Source organism: Oncorhynchus masou, chromosome 29 (genome assembly GCF_036934945.1).
Source record: "Oncorhynchus masou masou isolate Uvic2021 chromosome 29, UVic_Omas_1.1, whole genome shotgun sequence".
NCBI lineage: Eukaryota > Metazoa > Chordata > Actinopteri > Salmoniformes > Salmonidae > Oncorhynchus > Oncorhynchus masou.
Genome location: NC_088240.1, coordinates 284,253 through 309,193, shown reverse-complemented (window position 1 = coordinate 309,193; position 24,941 = coordinate 284,253). Strand labels below are relative to the sequence as shown.

Sequence of the window (24,941 nt, the reverse complement as noted above, 5' to 3'; positions counted from 1 at the left end):
ATAGGGGATGTGTGTTGGTATAGGGGATGTGTGTTGGTGTAGGGGATGTGTGTTGGTGTAGGGGATGTGTGTTGCTATAGGGGATGGGTGTTGCTATAGGGGATGGGTGTTGCTATAGGGGATGGGTGTTGCTATAGGGGATGGGTGTTGCTATAGGGGATGGGTGTTAGTATAGGGGATGTGTGCTGCTATAGGGGATGTGTGTTGCTATAGGGGATGGGTGTTGGTACTGGTGGTATAGGGGATGGGTGTTGGTACTGGTGGTATAGGGGATGGGTGTTGGTACTGGTGGTATAGGGGATGTGTGTTGGTACTGGTGGTATAGAGGATGTGTGTTGGTATAGGGGATGGGTGTTGGTACTGGTGGTATAGGGGATGGGTGTTGGTACTGGTGGTATAGGGGATGGGTGTTGGTACTGGTGGTATAGGGGATGTGTGTTGGTACTGGTGGTATAGGGGATGGGTGTTGGTACTGGTGGTATAGGGGATGTGTGTTGGTACTGGTGGTATAGAGGATGGGTGTTGGTACTGGTGGTATAGGGGATGTGTGTTGTTACTGGTGGTATAGGGGATGGGTGTTGGTGCTGGTGGTATAGGGGATGGGTGTTGGTACTGGTGGTATAGGGGATGTGTGTTGGTATAGGGGATGTGTGTTGGTATAGGGGATGTGTGTTGCTGTAGGGGATGTGTGTTGCTATAGGGGATGTGTGTTGCTATAGGGGATGTGTGTTGGTACTGGTGGTATAGGGGATGTGTGTTGCTATAGGGGATGTGTGTTGGTATAGGGGATGTGTGTTGCTGTAGGGGATGTGTGTTGCTATAGGGGATGTGTGTTGCTATAGGGGATGTGTGTTGCTACTGGTGGTATAGGGGGTGTGTGTTGCTACTGGTGGTATAGGGGGTGTGTGTTGGTATAGGGGATGGGTGTTGGTACTGGTGGTATAGGGGATGTGTGTTGGTACTGGTGGTATAGGGGATGTGTGTTGCTGTAGGGGATGTGTGTTGCTGTAGGGGATGTGTGTTGGTATAGGGGATGTGTGTTGTTATAGGGGATGTGTGTTGGTACTGTTGGTATTGGGGATGTGTGTTGGTACTGTTGGTATAGGGGATGTGTGTTGGTATAGGGGATGTGTGTTGCTATAGGGGATGTGTGTTGCTAAAGGGGATGTGTGTTGCTAAAGGGGATGTGTGTTGCTATAGGGGATGTGTGTTGCTATAGGGGATGTGTGCTGCTATAGGGGATGTGTGTTGCTATAGGGGATGTGTGCTGCTATAGGGGATGTGTGTTGCTATAGGGGATGGGTGTTGCTATAGGGGATGGGTGTTGCTATAGGGGATGGGTGTTGCTATAGGGGATGGGTGTTGCTATAGGGGATGGGTGTTGCTATAGGGGATGGGTGTTGCTATAGGGGATGGGTGTTGCTATAGGGGATGGGTGTTGCTATAGGGGATGGGTGTTGCTATAGGGGATGGGTGTTGCTATAGGGGATGGGTGTTGCTATAGGGGATGGGTGTTGCTATAGGGGATGGGTGTTGCTATAGGGGATGGGTGTTGCTATAGGGGATGCGTGTTGCTATAGGGGATGCGTGTTGCTATAGGGGATGGGTGTTGCTATAGGGGATGCGTGTTGCTATAGGGGATGCGTGTTGCTATAGGTGATGTGTGTTGCTATAGGGGATGTGTGTTGCTATAGGGGATGCGTGTTGCTATAGGGGATGTGTGTTGCTATAGGGGATGTGTGTTGCTATAGGGGATGTGTGTTGCTATAGGGGATGTGTGTTGCTATAGGGGATGTGTGTTGCTATAGGGGATGTGTGTTGCTATAGGGGATGTGTGTTGCTACTGGTGGTATAGGGGGTGTGTGTTGCTACTGGTGGTATAGGGGGTGTGTGTTGGTATAGGGGATGGGTGTTGGTACTGGTGGTATAGGGGATGTGTGTTGGTACTGGTGGTATAGGGGATGTGTGTTGCTGTAGGGGATGTGTGTTGCTGTAGGGGATGTGTGTTGGTATAGGGGATGTGTGTTGTTATAGGGGATGTGTGTTGGTATTGGGGATGTGTGTTGGTACTGTTGGTATAGGGGATGTGTGTTGGTATAGGGGATGTGTGTTGCTATAGGGGATGTGTGTTGCTATAGGGGATGTGTGTTGCTATAGGGGATGTGTGTTGCTAAAGGGGATGTGTGTTGCTAAAGGGGATGTGTGTTGCTATAGGGGATGTGTGTTGCTATAGGGGATGTGTGTTGCTATAGGGGATGTGTGCTGCTATAGGGGATGTGTGTTGCTATAGGGGATGTGTGTTGCTATAGGGGATGCGTGTTGCTATAGGGGATGGGTGTTGCTATAGGGGATGGGTGTTGCTATAGGGGATGGGTGTTGCTATATGGGTTGCTATAGGGGATGGGTGTTGCTATAGGGGATGGGTGTTGCTATAGGGGATGGGTGTTGCTATAGGGGATGGGTGTTGCTATAGGGGATGCGTGTTGCTATAGGGGATGCGTGTTGCTATAGGGGATGGGTGTTGCTATAGGGGATGCGTGTTGCTATAGGGGATGCGTGTTGCTATAGGTGATGCGTGTTGCTATAGGGGATGCGTGTTGCTATAGGGGATGCGTGTTGCTATAGGGGATGCGTGTTGCTATAGGGGATGGGTGTTGCTATAGGGGATGCGTGTTGCTATAGGGGATGGGTGTTGCTATAGGGGATGTGTGTTGCTATAGGGGATGTGTGTTGCTATAGGGGATGTGTGTTGCTATAGGGGATGCGTGTTGCTATAGGGGATGCGTGTTGCTATAGGGGATGTGTGTTGCTATAGGGGATGGGTTTTGCTATAGGGGATGGGTTTGCTATATGGGATGGGTTTTGCTATAGGGGATGGGTTTTGCTATATGGGATGTGTGTTGCTATAGGGGATGCGTGTTGCTATAGGGGATGCGTGTTGCTATAGGGGATGCGTGTTGCTATAGGGGATGCGTGTTGCTATAGGGGATGCGTGTTGCTATAGGGGATGCGTGTTGCTATAGGGGATGCGTGTTGCTATAGGGGATGTGTGTTGCTATAGGGGATGGGTGTTGCTATAGGGGATGTGTGTTGCTATAGGGGATGTGTGTTGCTATAGGGGATGCGTGTTGCTATAGGGGATGCGTGTTGCTATAGGGGATGTGTGTTGCTATAGGGGATGGGTTTTGCTATATGGGATGTGTGTTGCTATAGGGGATGGGTGTTGCTATAGGGGATGCGTGTTGCTATAGGGGATGGGTGTTGCTATAGGGGATGGGTGTTGCTATATGGGATGGGTTTTGCTATAGGGGATGGGTTTTGCTATATGGGATGGGTGTTGCTATAGGGGATGGGTGTTGCTATAGGGGATGCGTGTTGCTATAGGGGATGGGTGTTGCTATAGGGGATGGGTGTTGCTATAGGGGATGTGTGTTGCTATAGGGGATGGGTTTTGCTATATGGGATGGGTGTTGCTATAGGGGATGGGTGTTGCTATAGGGGATGCGTGTTGCTATAGGGGATGGGTGTTGCTATAGGGGATGGGTGTTGCTATAGGGGATGTGTGTTGCTATAGGGGATGTGTGTTGCTATAGGGGATGGGTGTTGCTATAGGGGATGCGTGTTGCTATAGGGGATGCGTGTTGCTATAGGTGATGTGTGTTGCTATAGGGGATGGGTGTTGCTATAGGGGATGGGTGTTGCTATAGGGGATGGGTGTTGCTATAGGGGATGGGTGTTGCTATAGGGGATGGGTGTTGCTATAGGGGATGGGTGTTGCTATAGGGGATGCGTGTTGCTATAGGGGATGGGTGTTGCTATAGGGGATGTGTGTTGCTATAGGGGATGTGTGTTGCTATAGGGGATGGGTGTTGCTATAGGGGATGCGTGTTGCTATAGGGGATGCGTGTTGCTATAGGGGATGCGTGTTGCTATAGGTGATGTGTGTTGCTATAGGGGATGGGTGTTGCTATAGGGGATGGGTGTTGCTATAGGGGATGTGTGTTGCTATAGGTGATGTGTGTTGCTATAGGGGATGGGTGTTGCTATAGGGGATGGGTGTTGCTATAGGGGATGCGTGTTGCTATAGGGGATGGGTGTTGCTATAGGGGATGTGTGTTGCTATAGGGGATGTGTGTTGCTATAGGGGATGTGTGTTGCTATAGGGGATGCGTGTTGCTATAGGGGATGTGTGTTGCTATAGGGGATGGGTGTTGCTATAGGGGATGGGTGTTGCTATAGGGGATGTGTGGTGCTATAGGGGATGTGTGTTGCTATAGGGGATGGGTGTTGCTATAGGGGATGGGTGTTGCTATAGGGGATGTGTGGTGCTATAGGGGATGGGTGTTGCTATAGGGGATGTGTGGTGCTATAGGAGATGTGTGTTGCTATAGGGGATGGGTGTTGCTATAGGGGATGGGTGTTGCTATAGGGGATGTGTGTTGCTATAGGGGATGTGTGGTGCTATAGGGGATGTGTGTTGCTATAGGGGATGGGTGTTGCTATAGGGGATGGGTGTTGCTATAGGGGATGTGTGTTGCTATAGGGGATGTGTGTTGCTATAGGGGATGTGTGTTGCTATAGGGGATGTGTGTTGTTATAGGGGATGTGTGTTGTTATAGGGGATGTGTGGTGCTATAGGGGATGTGTGTTGTTATAGGGGATGTGTGGTGCTATAGGGGATGGGTGTTGCTATAGGGGATGTGTGGTGCTATAGGGGATGTGTGTTGCTATAGGGGATGGGTGTTGCTATAGGGGATGGGTGTTGCTATAGGGGATGTGTGGTGCTATAGGGGATGTGTGGTGCTATAGGGGATGGGTGTTGCTATAGGGGATGTGTGGTGCTATAGGGGATGGGTGTTGCTATAGGGGATGTGTGGTGCTATAGGGGATGTGTGTTGCTATAGGGGATGGGTGTTGCTATAGGGGATGGGTGTTGCTATAGGGGATGTGTGGTGCTATAGGGGATGTGTGGTGCTATAGGGGATGGGTGTTGCTATAGGGGATGGGTGTTGCTATAGGGGATGGGTGTTGCTATAGGGGATGTGTGTTGCTATAGGGGATGTGTGTTGCTATAGGGGATGTGTGTTGCTATAGGGGATGTGTGTTGTTATAGGGGATGTGTGTTGTTATAGGGGATGTGTGGTGCTATAGGGGATGTGTGTTGTTATAGGGGATGTGTGGTGCTATAGGGGATGTGTGGTGCTATAGGGGATGTGTGTTGCTATAGGGGATGTGTGTTGTTATAGGGGATGTGTGTTGTTATAGGGGATGTGTGGTGCTATAGGGGATGTGTGTTGTTATAGGGGATGTGTGGTGCTATAGGGGATGTGTGTTGTTATAGGGGATGTGTGGTGCTATAGGGGATGTGTGTTGTTATAGGGGATGTGTGGTGCTATAGGGGATGATGTTGTTGCTATAGGGGATGTGTGGTGCTATAGGGGATGTGTGTTGCTATAGGGGATGTGTGGTGCTATAGGGGATGTGTGTTGCTATAGGGGATGTGTGGTGCTATAGGGGATGTGTGGTGCTATAGGGGATGTGTGTTGCTATAGGGGATGTGTGGTGCTATAGGGGATGTGTGTTGTTATAGGGGATGTGTGGTGCTATAGGGGATGTGTGTTGCTATAGGGGATGTGTGGTGCTATAGGGGATGTGTGGTGCTATAGGGTATGTGTGGTGCTATAGGGGATGTGTGTTGCTATAGGGGATGTGTGTTGTTATAGGGGATGTGTGTTGTTATAGGGGATGTGTGGTGCTATAGGGGATGTGTGTTGTTATAGGGGATGTGTGGTGCTATAGGGGATGTGTGTTGTTATAGGGGATGTGTGGTGCTATAGGGGATGTGTGTTGTTATAGGGGATGTGTGGTGCTATAGGGGATGTGTGGTGCTATAGGGGATGTGTGGTGCTATAGGGGATGTGTGGTGCTATAGGGGATGGGTGTTGCTATAGGGGATGTGTGGTGTTATAGGGGATGGGTGTTGCTATAGGGGATGTGTGGTGCTATAGGGGATGTGTGTTGCTATAGGGGATGTGTGGTGCTATAGGGGATGTGTGTTGCTATAGGGGATGTGTGGTGCTATAGGGGATGTGTGTTGCTATAGGGGATGTGTGGTGCTATAGGGGATGTGTGGTGCTATAGGGGATGTGTGGTGCTATAGGGGATGGCTGTACACCACATTCAGAAAGTCTTCAGACCCCTTGACCCTTTTCCCACATTTTGTTACGTTACAGCCTTTTTCAAAAATGGATTAAATTGTTTCTTTCCCTCATCCACCTACACACAATACCCCATAACGGCATAGCAAAAACAGGATTGTTGAATTTTACACAAGTATTCAGACCCTTTACTCAGTACTTTGTTGAAGCACCTTCGAAAGCGACTACAGCCTCCAGTCTTCTTGGGTATGACGCTACAAGCCTGACACACCTCTATTTGGGGAGTTTCTACTGTTCTTCTCTGCAGATCCTCTCATGCTCTGTCAGGTTGGATGGGGAGCGTCCAACAACTATTTTCAGGTCTCTCCAGAGATGTTCAATCAGGCTCAAGTCCAGGCTCTGGCTGGACCACTCAAGCACATTCAGATACTTGTCCCTAAGCCACTCCTCTCTGTCTTTGTCTCTCTCTCTCTGTCTCTGTCTTTCTCTCTGTCTCTGTCTCTGTGTCTCTCTCTCGCTCTCTCTCTCTCTCTCTCTCTCTCTCTTTCTCTCTCTCTCTCTCTCTCTCTCTCTCTCTCTCTCTCTCGTAGCCTGCGTCTGCTCGGGGTATTGGAATCCAGGTCATTCACAAGTGGAGTCAGATGCCATGCAAGAGACCACTCCTGGTTCAGAAGTATGTCAGCACCCTGAGAATGATACTTCTAGTGTTTTGAATGTGATTTTTAGCCTGGTCCCAGACCTGTTTGTGCCGTCTTGCCATCTCATGACTATAGGAGTTGGCAAGACGGAGCAAGCAGATCTGGGACCAGCAAGTCTTGAGTGAATGACCAGTAACCTGCAATGGATTATGCTGACAGCATACCGTTGTTTGGGGATTTGTCTCCGAGTCTAAACGTCGTTGTATCTCTCTCAGGTATCTGCACAAGCCTTACCTCATCAGTGGGAATAAGTTTGACCTGCGTATCTATGTGTATGTGACGTGTTACGACCCACTTCGCGTTTACATCTTCCAGGACGGACTTGTCCGCTTCGCCAGCTGCAAGTAAGTTTTTTGTTTTAATGTTTACTTAACAATATGTTAATAAACAATAATGTTTATTTAATGTTTCATTCAGTCACGCATTTCAGTTATTTAGCTCCATCTTTGAAGTATAGCATGTTATATAGCATGTGTGAGCTTTTATAATGGCTTGTACTGTGTGTCTCTGTCAACATGTTCCCATGTGTTCAGTGTCATGATTGGTCACCGTGTCGGGTGTTCAGTGTAATGATTGGTCACCGTGTCGGGTGTTCAGTGTAATGATTGGTCACCGTGTCGGGTGTTCAGTGTCATGATTGGTCACCGTGTCGGGTGTTCAGTGTCATGATTGGTCACCGTGTCGGGTGTTCAGTGTCATGATTGGTCACCGTGTCGGGTGTTCAGTGTAATGATTGGTCACCGTGTCATGATTGGTCACCGTGTCGGGTGTTCAGTGTAATGATTGGTCACTGTGTTGGGTGTTCAGTGTAATGATTGGTCACCGTGTCGGGTGTTCAGTGTAATGATTGGTCACTGTATTTGTTCTCCTCTGTAGGTACTCGTCGTCTATGAAAAGCCTTGGCAACAAGTTCATGCACCTGACCAACTACAGCGTGAACAAGAGGAACTCAGACTATCAGAGCAATGACAGTGAACAGGCCTGCCAGGGACACAAGTGGTAACCATGTTTTAATGGATATTTCAAACTGGGTGGTTCGAGCCCTGAATGCTGATTGGCTGACAGCTGTGGTATATCAGACCGTATACCACAGGTATGACAAAACATGTATTTTTACTGCTCTAGTTCTGTTGGTAACCAGTTTATAACAGCAATAAAGCACGGGGGGGTGTGGTATATGACCAATATACCACGGCTAAGGGCTGTATCCAGGCACTAAGAACAGCCCTTAGCCGTGGTATATGACCAATATACCACGGCTAAGGGCTGTATCCAGGCACTAAGAACAGCCCTTAGCCGTGGTATATGACCAATATACCACGACTAAGGGCTGTATCCAGGCACTAAGAACAGCCCTTAGCCGTGGTATATTGGCCATATACCACACCCCCCCGTGCCTTATTGCTTAAATATATGCCATTTGGCTGACTCTTTTGTGTGTGTATATATATATATATATATTTTTTTTTTTATATATATATATATTTATTTATTTATTTGAATGAATGAATGGAACGACATGATATACAGTTGAAGTTTACATCCTAGTAAGTATTCCCTGTTTTAGGTCATTTAGGATCACCACTTTATTTTAAGAATGTGAAATGTCAGAACAATAGTTGAGAGAATGATTTATTTCAGCTTTTCTCTCTTTCATCACATTCCTAGTGGGTCAGAAGTTTACATGCTACTAAATACTAATTGAATGTATTGCCGTTAAATTGTCTGACTTGGGTCAAACGTTTTGGGTAGCCTTCCACAAGCTTCCAACAATAAGTTGGTTAAATTTTGGCCCAATCCTCCGGACAGAGCTGGTGTAACTGAGTCAGGTTTGTAGGCCTCCTTGCTCACACACGCTTTTTCAGTTCTGCCCACAAATGTTCTATAAGGTCAGGGCTTTGTGATGGCCACTCCAACACCTTGACTTTGTTGTCCTTAAGCCATTTTGCCACAACTTTGGAAGTACGCTTGGGGTCATTGTACATTTGGAAGACCCATTTGCGACCAAGCTTTAACTTCCTGACTGATGTCTTGAGATGTTGCTTCAATATATCCACATCATTTTCCTACCTCGTGATGCCATCTATTTTGTGAAGCGCACCAGTCCCTCCTGCAGCAAAGCACCCCACAACATGATGCTGCCACCCCCGTGCTTCATGGTTGGGATGGTGTTCTTCTGCTTGCAAGCCTCCCCCTTTTTCCTCCAAACAGAACGATGGTCATTACATTTACATTTACGTCATTTAGCAGACGCTCTTATCCAGAGCGACTTACAAATTGGTGAATTCACCTTCTGACATCCAGTGGAACAGCCACTTTACAATAGTGCATCTTAATCATTTAAGGGGGGGGAGGGGGGTGAGAAGGATTACTTTATCCTATCCTAGGTATTCCTTGAAGAGGTGGGGTTTCTTCATAAGGTCCTTTGCTGTTGTTCTGGGATTGATTTGCACTAAGGGCACATTCAACTTAGTGTATGTAAACTTCTGACCCACTGGAATTGTGATACAGTGAATTATAAGTGAAATAATCTGTCTATAAACAATAGTTGGAAAAATGACTTGTCATGCACAAAGTAGGTGTCCTAACCGACTTGCCAAAACTATAGTTCGTTAATAAGAAATATGTGGAGTGATTGAAAAATGAGTATTAATGACTCCAACCTAAGTGTATGTACACTTCTGACTTCAACTGTACATGCATACCACGCATACCACGCATACCATGATACCACGATACCACGCACACCACGCACACCACGCATACCACGCATACCACGCATACCACGATACCACGCATACCACGCATACCACGATACCACGCATACCACAATACCACCATACCACGATACCACGCATACCACAATACCACGCATACCACGCATACCACGCATACCACAATACCACGCATACCCCGATACCACGCATACCACGATACCACGCATACCACGATACCACGAATACCACAATACCACGCATACCACAATACCACGATACCACGCATACCACGATACCACGCATAACACGCATATCCACGATACCACGCATACCACGCATAACCACGATACCACGCATACCACCCATACCACCCATACCACGATACCACGCATACCATGTTACCACGCATAACCACGATACCACGCATACCACGCATACCACGATACCACGCATACCACGATACCACGCATAACACGCATATCCACGATACCACGCATACCACGCATAACCACGCATACCACGATACCACGCATAACACGCATATCCACGATACCACGCATACCACGCATAACCACGCATACCACGATACCACGCATACCACGATACCACGCATAACACGCATATCCACGATACCACGCATACCACGCATAACCACGATACCACGCATACCACGCATACCACGATACCACGATACCACGATACCACGCATAACACGCATATCCACGATACCACGCATACCACGCATAACCACGCATACCACGATACCACGCATACCACGATACCACGCATAACACGCATATCCACGATACCACGCATACCACGCATAACCACGCATACCACAATACCACGCATACCACGCATACCACGCATACCACGATACCACGCATACCACGATACCACGCATAACACGCATATCCACGATACCACGCATACCACGCATAACCACGATACCACGCATACCCCGCATACCACCCATACCACGTTACCACACATACCACGCATACCCCGCATACCACAATACCACGCATGCTACGATACCACGCATACCACGATACCACGATACCACGCATACCACGATACCACGATACCACAATACCACGATACCACGATACCACGCATACCACGATACCACGATACCACGATACCACCCATACCACGATACCACGCATACCATGTTACCACGTATACCACGATACCACACATACCACGCATACCACAATACCACGCGATGCTACGATACCACGATACCACGATACCACGCATACCACGATACCACGATACCACGATACCACGCATACCACGATACCACGCATACCACGATACCACGATACCACGCATACCACGTGATACCACGCATACCACGCATATCCACGATACCACGCATAACCACGATACCACGATACCACGATACCACCCATACCACGCATACCACCCATACCACGATACCACGATACCACGCATACCACGCTACCACGCATACCACACATACCACGATACCACAATACCACGCATGCTACGATACCACGCATACCACGATACCACGATACCACGCAACCACGATACCACGCAACCACGCATACCACGATACCACGCATACCACGATACCACGATAGCACGCATAACACGCATATCCACGATACCACGATAACCACGATACCACGCATACCACGTTACCACGCATACCACGATACCACACATACCACGCATACCCCGCATACCACAATACCACGCATGCTACGATACCACGCATACCACGCACACCACGCACACCACGCATACCACGCATACCACGCATACCACAATACCACCATACCACGATACCACGCATACCACGCATACCACAATACCACGCATACCACGCATACCACGCATACCCCGCATACCACGATACCACGATACCACGATACCACGCATACCACGATACCACGCATACCACGCATACCACGATACCACGCATACCACGATACCACGCATACCACGCATACCACGTATACCACGCATACCACGCATATCCACGATACCACGCATAACCACGATACCACGCATACCACGCATACCACCCATACCACGCATACCACCCATACCACGCATACCACGATACCACGCATACCACGTTACCACGCATACCACACATACCACGCATACCCCGCATACCACAATACCACGCATGCTACGATACCACGCATACCACGATACCACGATACCACGCATACCACGCAACCACGATACCACGCAACCACGCATACCACGATACCACGCATACCACGCATAGCACGCATAACACGCATATCCACGATACCACGCATACCACGATACCACGCATACCACGTTACCACGCATACCACGATACCACACATACCACGCATACCCCGCATACCACAATACCACGCATGCTACGATACCACGCATACCACGCATACCACGCACACCACGCACACCACGCATACCACGCATACCACAATACCACCATACCACGATACCACGCATACCACGATACCCGCGCCCCACGCATACCACGCGATACCACGATACCACGCATACCACGCGATACCACGCATACCACGTGCATACCACGCATACCACGATACCACGCATACCACGAATACCACGCATACCACGATACCACGATACCACGCATACCACAATACCACGCATACCACGATACCACGATACCACGCATACCACGCATACCACGATACCACGCATACCACGATACCACAATACCACGCATACCACGCATACCACGATACCACGCATAACACGCATATCCACGATACCACGCATACCCCGCATACCACGCATACCACCCATACCACGATACCACATTACCACACATACCACGCATACCCCGCATACCATGTTACCACGCATAACCACGATACCACGCATACCACGCATACCACGATACCACGCATACCACGATACCACGCATAACACGCATATCCACGATACCACGCATACCACGCATAACCACGCATACCACGATACCACGCATAACACGCATATCCACGATACCACGCATACCACGCATAACCACGCATACCACGATACCACGCATACCACGATACCACGCATAACACGCATATCCACGATACCACGCATACCACGCATAACCACGATACCACGCATACCACGCATACCACGATACCACGCATACCACGATACCACGCATAACACGCATATCCACGATACCACGCATACCACGCATAACCACGCATACCACGATACCACGCATACCACGATACCACGCATAACACGCATATCCACGATACCACGATACCACGCATAACCACGCATACCACAATACCACGATACCACGCATACCACGCATACCACGATACCACGATACCACGATACCACGCATAACACGCATATCCACGATACCACGCATACCACGCATAACCACGATACCACGCATACCCCGCATACCACCCATACCACGTTACCACACATACCACGCATACCCCGCATACCACAATACCACGCATGCTACGATACCACGCATACCACGATACCACGATACCACGCATACCACGATACCACGCATACCACAATACCACGCATACCACGATACCACGCATACCACGATACCACGCATACCACGATACCACAATACCACGATACCACGCATACCATGTTACCACGTATACCACGATACCACACATACCACGCATACCACAATACCACGCATGCTACGATACCACGCATACCACGATACCACGCATACCACGATACCACGCATACCACGATACCACGCATACCACGATACCACGCATACCACGCATACCACGTATACCACGCATACCACGCATATCCACGATACCACGCATAACCACGATACCACGCATACCACGCATACCACCCATACCACGCATACCACCCATACCACGCATACCACGATACCACGCATACCACGTTACCACGCATACCACACATACCACGCATACCACAATACCACGCATGCTACGATACCACGCATACCACGATACCACGCATACCACGCAACCACGATACCACGCAACCACGCATACCACGATACCACGCATACCACGCATAGCACGCATATCCACGATACCACGCATAACCACGATACCACGCATACCACGTTACCACGCATACCACGATACCACACATACCACGCATACCCCGCATACCACAATACCACGCATGCTACGATACCACGCATACCACGCATACCACGCACACCACGCACACTACGCATACCACGCATACCACGCATACCACAATACCACCATACCACGATACCACGCATACCACGCATACCACAATACCACGCATACCACGCATACCACGCATACCCCGCATACCACGATACCACGATACCACGATACCACGATACCACGATACCACGCATACCACGCATACCACGATACCACGCATACCACGATACCACGCATACCACGCATACCACGCATACCACGTATACCACGCATACCACGCATATCCACGATACCACGCATAACCACGATACCACGCATACCACGCATACCACCCATACCACGCATACCACCCATACCACGATACCACGATACCACGCATACCACGTTACCACGCATACCACACATACCACGCATACCCCGCATACCACAATACCACGCATGCTACGATACCACGCATACCACGATACCACGATACCACGCATACCACGCAACCACGATACCACGCAACCACGCATACCACGATACCACGCATACCACGCATACCACGCATAGCACGCATAACACGCATATCCACGATACCACGCATACCACGATACCACGCATACCACGTTACCACGCATACCACGATACCACACATACCACGCATACCCCGCATACCACAATACCACGCATGCTACGATACCACGCATACCACGCACACCACGCACACCACGCATACCACGCATACCACAATACCACCATACCACGATACCACGCATACCACGCATACCCCGCATACCACGCATACCACGATACCACGATACCACGCATACCACGATACCACGCATACCACGCATACCACGCATACCACGATACCACGCATACCACGATACCACGCATACCACGAATACCACGCATACCACGATACCACGATACCACGCATACCACAATACCACGCATACCACGATACCACGCATACCACGATACCACGCATACCACGCATACCACGATACCACGCATACCACGATACCACAATACCACGCATACCACGCATACCACGATACCACGCATAACACGCATATCCACGATACCACGCATACCCCGCATACCACGCATACCACCCATACCACGATACCACATTACCACACATACCACGCATACCCCGCATACCACAATACCACGCATGCTACGATACCACGCATACCACGATACCACGATACCACGCATACCACGATACCACGCATACCACGATACCACGCATACCACGATACCACGCATACCACCATACCACGATACCACGCATACCACGCATAGCACCTATAACACGCATATCCACGATACCACGCATACCACGCATAGCCACGATACCACGCATACCCCGCATACCACGCATACCACCCATACCACGATACCACACATACCACGCATACCCCGCATACCACGATACCACGCATGCTACGATACCACGATACCACGCATACCACGATACCACGCATACCACGATACCACGCATACCACGATACCACGCATACCACGATACCACGCATACCACGATACCACGCATACCACGCATACCACGCATACCACGATACCACGCATACCACGATACCACGCATACCACGCATAACCACGATACCACGATACCACGATACCACGTTACCACGCATACCACACATACCACGCATACCCCGCATACCACAATACCACGCATGCTACGATACCACGCATACCACGCATACCACGATACCACGATACCACGCATACCACGCAACCACGATACCACGCAACCACGCATACCACGATACCACGCATAGCACGCATAACACGCATATCCACGATACCACGCATACCACGATACCACGCATACCCCGCATACCACGCATACCACGTTACCACGCATACCACGATACCACACATACCACGCATACCCCGCATACCACAATACCACGCATGCTACGATACCACGCATACCACGCATACCACGATACCACGCATACCACGATACCACGCATACCACGATACCACGATACCACGATACCACGCATACCACGATACCACGCATACCACGATACCACGCAACCACGCATACCACGATACCACGCATACCACGTATACCACGTATACCACGATACCACGCATACCACGATACCACGATACCACGCATACCACGATAACACGCATACCACAATACATTTACATTTAAGTCATTTAGCAGACGCTCTTATCCAGAGCGACTTACAAATACCACGCATACCACGATACCACGCATACCACGATACCAAGCATACCACGCATACCACGATAACACGCATACCACGCACACCACGCATACCACGATACCACGCATACCACGCATACGGAAAACTTGTTTTTATTGAGTTTCTATTTCCCAAATTAACTCAAAGAATATCGATTTTACAACAGCCGCTAATTAACCAGTTTCCTCTACAATCTCGTTCTGAACGTCGTATAGACCGTGAATCTGCACCAATGAGTTCGTACCACACCAGTCTTCGTTTAATATTTACTTGCAAAAATGATGATAGAAGATACACATAGACAAAACACATTCTAGGCTGTTGATTAGAACTGAGTATAACGGGCCAACACACTGTGGCGCACAATGGGGATTTAAAAGAGAGAGAGGAAAAAAAGAAAGTACACGAGAGAAATATACATTTGGGTGAATTTTGTCAGCTATGCTATTCCAGCCCTCTTATGGGTCAGAATATAGTGAATATAGTGATGTAATTACGTGGGGAAGACCTCTGAGGATTCTCTGCGTGGACCGTTCAGGGGACCGTTCAGGCTGCTCAATGACGCACTTCTCCGGTGCACCTTTCTGGTCGTCCTCACGATGTCAGTGTCCTTTTGGCTTAGGAGTCTGTTCCCTCACCCTTTGCTCTGGAAGGGCTCTTCTGAGGACAGACAGCTCTGTAGCTCAGAGCTCACAGCTGGTAATGAAACCCTTTAGATTCCACGATTCGCTGGGATTGGATGCTAGGGGGTCCAGCTTGAATTCACCCGCTTAGACACAGCTACTCATTCGTAGCTTGGGTAGAAAAATATTTCTTTGTCTTCAAACTTGCGTTACGTTCTGGGTTCATTGACTTTTTAGACCTTGGCTGCAGCTTGGGTCACGTAGTCTTCTCTGTAAATTCTTTACTCACAGGTTTTATACCCTTGGGTCAGAAAGCGTAACTGCCTTTAGGGCAATTCTCTGGGCGTACCAAGTTAAGAGCAAGGTCTAGGATTTTCTCAAAGCCAATTTTTAGACAACTAACTTAACATTTCATCTTTACCAAAACATTCTCTTTTCCACACAACGTACAATGTATAAACATCAAACATATACTATGAAAATGTTGATGTTACAATGTTTTCGTAATAACGTCCTCTATTAAACTTTAATAACAAAGCAAAAATGACATACATTTTCATATTCCATCTATCGTCATGACCACCACTGTGGCTGACGGAAACCAGTGTTCCAAAGGCCCTTTATTTCATGTTTGATGTTCTGAGGCTGGTTCTCCATAGTGAGAAGACAAAGACATTTGTCTGTGGCCTGAGATTTACCAGTGGCGTGAGGGGTCATAAAACCCCCAGTGTACATGTCCGTAGCACATAACAGGGTTTTCATTCTATAATTGGACTCACGTGTGTGCTTGTGTTTCTGTGCGCTTGTCTCCGTGTGTGTGTGTGTGCACCTGTGTGTGTGTGTGTGGCAGGGCTCTGAAGGCGCTGTGGCACTACCTGGGTTGTAAGGGAGTCAACACCACGCTGATCTGGGAGAAGATCAAGGACATCGTCATGAAAACCATCATTGCGTAAGTCAGAGTTAAATAAAACAGTATATCAAATGAAATGTTATTTGTCACATGCACATGATTAGCAGATGTTAATGCGAGAGTAGCGAAATGCTTGTGCTTCTAATTCTGACAACGAGTAATCTAACCTAACAATTCCAAAACTACTACCTTATACACACAAGTGTAAAGTAATGAATAAGAATAACCGGAGCTGTGGTGGGTAGTATAAGGTGCTTTAGTGACAAAACGGATGGCACTGTGATAAACTGCATCCAGTTTGCTGAGAAGAGTGTTGGAAGCAATTTTGTAGATGACATCGCCGAAGTCGAGGATCGGTAGGATAGTCAGTTTTACTAGGGTAAGCTTGGCAGCATGAGTGAAGGAGGCTTTGTTACGGAATAGAAAGCCGACTCTTGATTTGATTTTCGATTGGAGATGTTTGATATGGGTCTGGATGGAGAGTTTGCAGTCTAGCCAGACACCTAGGTACTTATAGGTGTCCACATATTCAAGGTCGGAACCATCCAGTGTGGTGATGCTAGTCGGGCATGCGGGTGCAGGCAGCGATCGGTTGAAAAGCATGCATTTGGTTTTACTAGCGTTTAAGAGCAGTTGGAGGCCACGGAAGGAGTGTTGTATGGCATTGAAGCTCGTTTGGAGGTTAGATAGCACAGTGTCCAATGACGGGCCGAAAGTATATAGAATGGTGTCGTCTGCATAGAGGTGGATCAGGGAATTGCCCGCAGCAAGAGCAACATCATTGATATATACAGAGAAAAGAGTCGGCCCGAGAATTGAACCCTGTGGCACCCCCATAGAGACTGCCAGAGGACCGGACAGCATGCCCTCCGATTTGATCCACTGAACTCTGTCTGCAAAGTAATTGGTGAACCAGGCAAGGCAGTCATCCGAAAAACCGAGGCTACTGAGTCTGCCGATAAGAATATGGTGATTGACAGAGTCGAAAGCCTTGGCAAGGTCGATGAAGACGGCTGCACAGTACTGTCTTTTATCGATGGCGGTTATGATGTCGTTTAGTACCTTGAGTGTGGCTGAGGTGCACCCGTGACCGGCTCGGAAACCAGATTGCATAGCGGAGAAGGTACGGTGGGATTCGAGATGGTCAGTGACCTGTTTGTTGACTTGGCTTTCGAAGACCTTAGATAGGCAGGGCAGGATGGATATAGGTCTGTAACAGTTTGGGTCCAGGGTGTCTCCCCCTTTGAAGAGGGGGATGACTGCGGCAGCTTTCCAATCCTTGGGGATCTCAGACGATATGAGAGGTTGTGTCACGTAGAGTAGGCCAGAAGGCTAAACTGGATAACCTAACCTCTATCAAAATAAAAAGATGGCGGAACCGCAAAAGTTCTTCTGTGCAAAGGTGTTTATTTACAAGTGATTCCGGAACAAAAAACAACAGTACTGCCATCAACGTCTACCTTATGGGACAGCTTAAAAACAATGCTGCCCCATCCACAGCTCAATCCAAACTGCCTCTCCATGACTGAAAGAGAGGCTCCTTTTGTAGGGCTAGCCCCTCCCCTCAGAACAATTAACCCTAATTAATTAATCAATTAACAATACAAACCTACATTTTCCATGAACTAAACATACTAAAGGATATACATTGCAACACAGTTTTAAACAATATCACAACATAACATTTACAACATTACATCACTACTGACAATATCTTTCAATATGCCCATATGCATTTATGAGCCATTTGGGACAGGCACTATAAAGCCAACCCAATTCCCTTAGCTCGGGTCCTTTTCCAGCATACCCGGAAGCTACAGAGAAGGAGAGAGAGGAACAGAACAAACAAACGATGCGCTCATCCACAACATTGATAAGTAAAATAATTATTGTATCTCTCAAATATGACCATTGACAAGTGTGAAATGCATGCACCAAGACAGAAGTTAATTTGTGTGTCGACCCACATTGTTAACTTATCTTATAATGGCGCAGGGAGGAGTGATGAATATGTGGGTGCGTTAAAGAACCAAATGCTGCCCGCGGCCAGTGACGGACTTCTACGTCACATTACCATCCTCCTCTCCTGAAGCGACCATGTTCGGGAGCCTTGATAGGTAGTCCGCAGTAACGTTCTCTTTTCCTGCCTTGTGACGGACACAGAACCTGAAGGGCTGGAGCTCCAGATACCACTTGGTCACACGAGAATTCCGGTCCTTCATGGTCTGGATCCAGGTCAGTGCTCTGTGGTCCGTGTGCAGGTCAAATTCCCTCCCAAGAAGGTAATAACGGAGGCTATCTAGGGCCCACTTTATAGCCAGGCACTCCTTTTCAATTGTAGAATACCTGGTTTCCCTGGGCAACAGCTTCCGACTCAGGTACAGCACCGGAAGCTCTTCTCCTGGCTCCCCTTGGGCCAGTACAGCTCCAATTCCTACAGCCGAAGCGTCCACCTGCACGAGAAATCTCTTCTGAAAATCAGGGGTCTGGAGAACAGGGAATGAGCACAGTCGTTTTTTCAGTGTCATGAAGGCTTCCTCACACTCCTCAGTCCACTTCACAGGGTTGCTGGCCCCCTTCGAAGTGAGGTTGGTCAGAGGGACAGCGATGGTCGAAAACTGTGGAATGAATCTCCGGTACCACCTTTCCAGACCTAGGAAGGACTTCACCTGTGTCTTGGTTCTGGGTTGAGGGCTATTCCAGATGGACTCCACTTTCTCCACCTGAGGCCGAACTTCACCCTTACCCAGCTGGTAACCCAGGTACTTTGTCTCCTGTTTCGCCCACTCACACTTCAGGAGGTTAAGCGTGAGGCCTGCTTCATGGATCTTCCCCAGTACTCTGCTAAGATGCTGTATGTGCTCCTCCCAGGAGTGGCTGTAGATCACCACGTCGTCCAAGTAAGCAGCACAGTAATCGTCACAGTCCTGGAGGACCTTGTCCATCAGCCTCTGGAAAGTCGCAGGGGCCCCATGAAGGCCAAACGGCATGACCTTGAACTGGAACAGGCCCATTGGCGTCCGGAATGCAGTGTAGGCCTTGGATTGTTCATCCAGGGGCACCTGCCAGTACCCTTTGCAGAGATCCAATGTGGTGATGTAATGAGCTCTACCTATTCTCTCCAGTAAGTCGTCAATGCGGGGCATGGGATAGGCATCAAACTGGGAGATGGCATTCACCTTACGGAAGTCCATGCAGACGCGCAAAGAGCCATCCTTCTTTGGGACAATGACAATAGGGCTGCTCCATTCACTTGAAGATGGCTCGACAACATCCATCTCCATCATGGTGTGGACCTCTTCCTTGAGGGCTACCACCAGCCTCTCAGGCACACGGTAAGGATGCTGGCGGACAGGGTTCTGGCCAGGTTTCAAACGAATGACGTGTTCTAGGACTTTGGTTCTTCCTGGTCTCTGACTGAAGAGGGCCGGATACTTGCCAAACAGCTGCTTCAGCTCATCTTGCTTGTCTTCTTCCAGGTGAGCCAGTATGACTTCTGCTCGTTCTTTCCATGCCTCTGTGACCCCATCCGACTCATCCTCTTCTACTCTGCGGACCAGAAAGGACTTTCCTTTGGAGAGTTCCTCTTTCTCCTCCCAGGCCTTGAGAAGGTTCACATGGTAGGTTTGCTTCTTCTTACCCTTGTCCGGGTGCAGCACCTCGTAGGTCACTGGGCCCATCTTCCTCCCGATTAGGTACGGTCCTTGCCATTGCGCAAGGAGCTTGCTGGTAGACGAGGAAGGAGGAGCAGGACTTTCTGTCCTGGCTCAAACTCTCTGTGGCGAGCGTGCTGGTCATAGCCTCTCTTCTGGGCCTTCTGGGCTTGCTGAAGGTTTGCTCTAGCTTCCTCTCGGTACCGTTCCAACCTGTCTCGCATCTGGAGGACATACTGGACAATCCCCTGTCCTGAGGTAGCTACTGGGGAACCTTCCCAGCACTTCTTCAGCAGGTCCAGTGGTCCTTGCACTGGCCATCCATAGAGGAGTTCGAATGGCGAGAAACCTGTCGATGCCTGAGGCACCTCCCTGTAAGCAAAAAGCAGAAAGGGTAACCACTTATCCCAGTCTTTACCAGTGTCAGCCACAAACTTCCTCAGCATGTTCTTGAGCGTTTGATTGAATCTCTCTACGAGCCCATCCGTTTGGGGATGGTAGGGAGTAGTCCTCAAGCCTTTAATGCCCAGCTGTCGGTGGAGTTGAACCATCAGTCGCGAGGTGAAGTTTGTCCCTTGGTCCGTCAGGATTTCATCTGGGATTCCTACACGAGAGAAAGAGCTGAACAAGAGCACTGATTATTTTTGGAGTGGTTATGGAACGGAGTGGGAAGGCTTCTGGGAACCGGGTGGCATAGTCACAGATCACCAATATATACTTGTAACCTGCACTACTCTTCTCCAAGGGTCCAACAATGTCCATTGCAATTCTCTTGAATGGGGTAGAGATAACTGGCAGTGAACATAGAGGAGCCCGTTCAGACCTACGGACAGCACTGGTTTTCTGGCACGTGGGGCATGATTTGCAGTATTTTTGTACATCAGTATACATGGAGGGCCAAAAGAAACGGGAGCCTAGCCTAAGATAGGTCTTATGTTGCCCTAGATGGCCTGCCCATGGAACTGTATGTGCAAGGTTGAGAACAAGTGGTCTACAGGTAGATGGCACCACCAACTTCCTGCTATCTGCCTCTGACCCAAGGTAGAGTATGTGGTTGTCTACTGTGTAAATCCCCCCACATGAAGATTGACTGTCCCCAGCTAAGGCCTTGTCAAACAAACATTTCAAGGTTGCGTCAGACTTCTGCAGTGTAGCAAAATTTTGTGGAACATCCCATTGCACCTCTAACCCAGACACATCAGCAACAGGTACAGGGGTTCCCACATACTTCTCAAGACGCCGCTGGCGGCGTGACTTTCTGGGCCCTTTGGTTCCCCCTCGCACAGACTATCACACAAGTCAGGCAGAGGTTGTAAACCAGCTTTGGCCTGGGCACGAGTGACAACTGAACATGCCATCTGAACATCAGACTGGCAAACTGACTGCCCATATAGCTGACCCCCCACACTTCCCAACAGATCAGAGAGTACAGGCACATCCCTCCCCAAAATCATCTCAAAAGGTAGCTTCTCCATTACCCCAAATTTGAGGAGGTATTTCTGACCCTGAATCTCAACTGTGAGTTCAGCTGTGGGCTGCTGTGACTGGTCACCATGGACACATTGGATCAGTGTCTGATGACCATAATCAATGTCATTAACAGGTACATTACCTTTTCTGATCAATGGCAGGGAACTGCCGGTGTCAATCATTGCAGTAAGACTTTTACCATTCACTTTTACAGGTACCAAGCATGACCCTTCCCGAGTCTGTCTATTCTGAACACCATCCCCCTCTCTGGGTACATAACAGTAACCTGAGAGCTTGGATTTACGTAGCGGACACATTGAAGCTTTGTGCCCCTGCTGCCGGCAGTAAAAACAGGTCAGACCCCTCCCATCAGAGCAAACTGCATGATCCCTTACCTCCCTCCCAGACACATAACCCCCAGAGTTACCTCCACCATCTCTGGCGTTTCTGATGTCCCTTGTGTCTCTGAGACTCCTTGGAGCGGGTGCTGCAGGTTGTGGTGGTCCCCCTTTACGTGCATTAAGATACTGCAGTGCAAGCTTGGCCGCCATAAGCCCGTCCTTGGGCTCGTGCTCTCGGACCCAGGTTCGAATGTCGTGTGGTAGAACCTGTAGAAGTTGCTCGAGGATGATGACCTCCCCGATTTCGTCCTGTGTCTTCTCCCCGGTCGAACCCATCGTCGGTAGAGACCCTTGAGGCGGTGGTACGTCTCTGTCGGCGACTCACCCGATGGCGTTGATGCAGCTCTGAAGCGTTGACGGTAGGTTTCCGGTGAGATGTCAAACTTCACCAGCAGCGCTTCCTTCAAGCCCTTGTAGACATTGGACAGCCCCTCATCCATTGCTGTGTAAGCCTCTAAGGCCTTGCCCGTGAGCAATGGGACAAGCCTGCAGGCCCACTCTACCTCAGGCCACTGCCACGTCTTAGCCATGCGCTCAAACCTCAGCAGATAGTTTTCAATGTCCTCCCCCTGCTGGTATGAGGGTATCTTTGGCTCCTTCCTCAGGAATGCTGGAAGATGGACGTTAACACTGCTGGACTGGTCTCCTGGTACTGGCCTCATTACTGCTTGGGGTGCCTGCTGTGGAGTTGAAGTCCCTGCTGTATCGAGCCTTTGTCGTCCTGGTGTTGGAAGACCCAATCTTGGGCTCTCACTGACGAGTTCCGCCTGGTGGGGAGCTGTGAGGATAGATTGGCGTAGGCCACGTAACTCCTGCTTGAGGCCTTCGTCCCTCCTCTCAAGGCAGGTGAAAAGTTGCTGAAAAAGGGTTACCATGGTTGGGTGTGGTTCTGGTCCCCCAACTGCTCCTTCAGTCAGCAGCTCACCCAGTTCTGGTTGTCTTTGGCCCCGCGGTCGGGCTCCTAGTTTCTCATACTTGACCTCTTCTTCACCAGACGATTCCATGGTATTCCACCCCGGTTCAACTTCAGGTACCTTTTCTGACAGTTGATGCTGTTGCTGAGAACGCAAATCCTGTATGCATTCCTTTACCTCTCTTGTTGGAATTCACTGATTTGCGGTACGCCATCCCACCACTGCCACCATATGTCACGTAGAGTAGGCCAGAAGGCTAAACTGGATAACCTAACCTCTATCAAAATAAAAAGATGGCGGAACCGCAAAGTTCTTCTGTGCAAAGGTGTTTATTTACAAGTGATTCCGGAACAAAAAACAACAGTACTGCCATCAACGTCTACCTTATGGGACAGCTTAAAAACAATGCTGCCCCATCCACAGCTCAATCCAAACTGCCTCTCCATGACTGAAAGAGAGCTCCTTTTGTAGGGCTAGCCCCTCCCTCAGAACAATTAACCCTAATTAATTAATCAATTAACAATACAAACCTACATTTTCCATGAACTAAACATACTAAAGGATATACATTGCAACACAGTTTTAAACAATATCACAACATAACATTTACAACATTACATCACTACTGACAATATCTTTCAATATGCCCATATGCATTTATGAGCCATTTGGGACAGGCACTATAAAGCCAACCCAATTCCTTAGCTCGGGTCCTTTTCCAGCATACCCGGAAGCTACAGAGAAGGAGAGAGAGGAACAGAACAAACAAACGATGCGCTCATCCACAACATTGATAAGTAAAATAATTATTGTATCTCTCAAATATGACCATTGACAAGTGTGAAATGCATGCACCAAGACAGAAGTTAATTTGTGTGTCGACCCACATTGTTAACTTATCTTATAATGGCGCAGGAGGAGTGATGAATATGTGGGTGCGTTAAAGAACCAAATGCTGCCCGCTGCCAGTGACGGACTT

At 49.0% G+C, this 24,941-nt stretch overlaps 1 protein-coding gene across 1 annotated transcript in view; it reads left to right on the top strand.

Annotated features, from left to right (window-relative positions):
- LOC135521331 (mucin-2-like) overlaps positions 1 to 24,941 on the top strand; it is a 47,479-nt gene that overhangs the window by 17,684 nt on the left and 4,854 nt on the right. The window contains exons 9-12 of the mRNA XM_064947248.1: positions 6,749 to 6,831; positions 7,072 to 7,200; positions 7,733 to 7,855; positions 17,465 to 17,563. Coding sequence (XP_064803320.1) covers positions 6,749 to 6,831; positions 7,072 to 7,200; positions 7,733 to 7,855; positions 17,465 to 17,563 — 434 coding nt within the window. The remainder of the gene's footprint in view (positions 1 to 6,748; positions 6,832 to 7,071; positions 7,201 to 7,732; positions 7,856 to 17,464; positions 17,564 to 24,941) is intronic.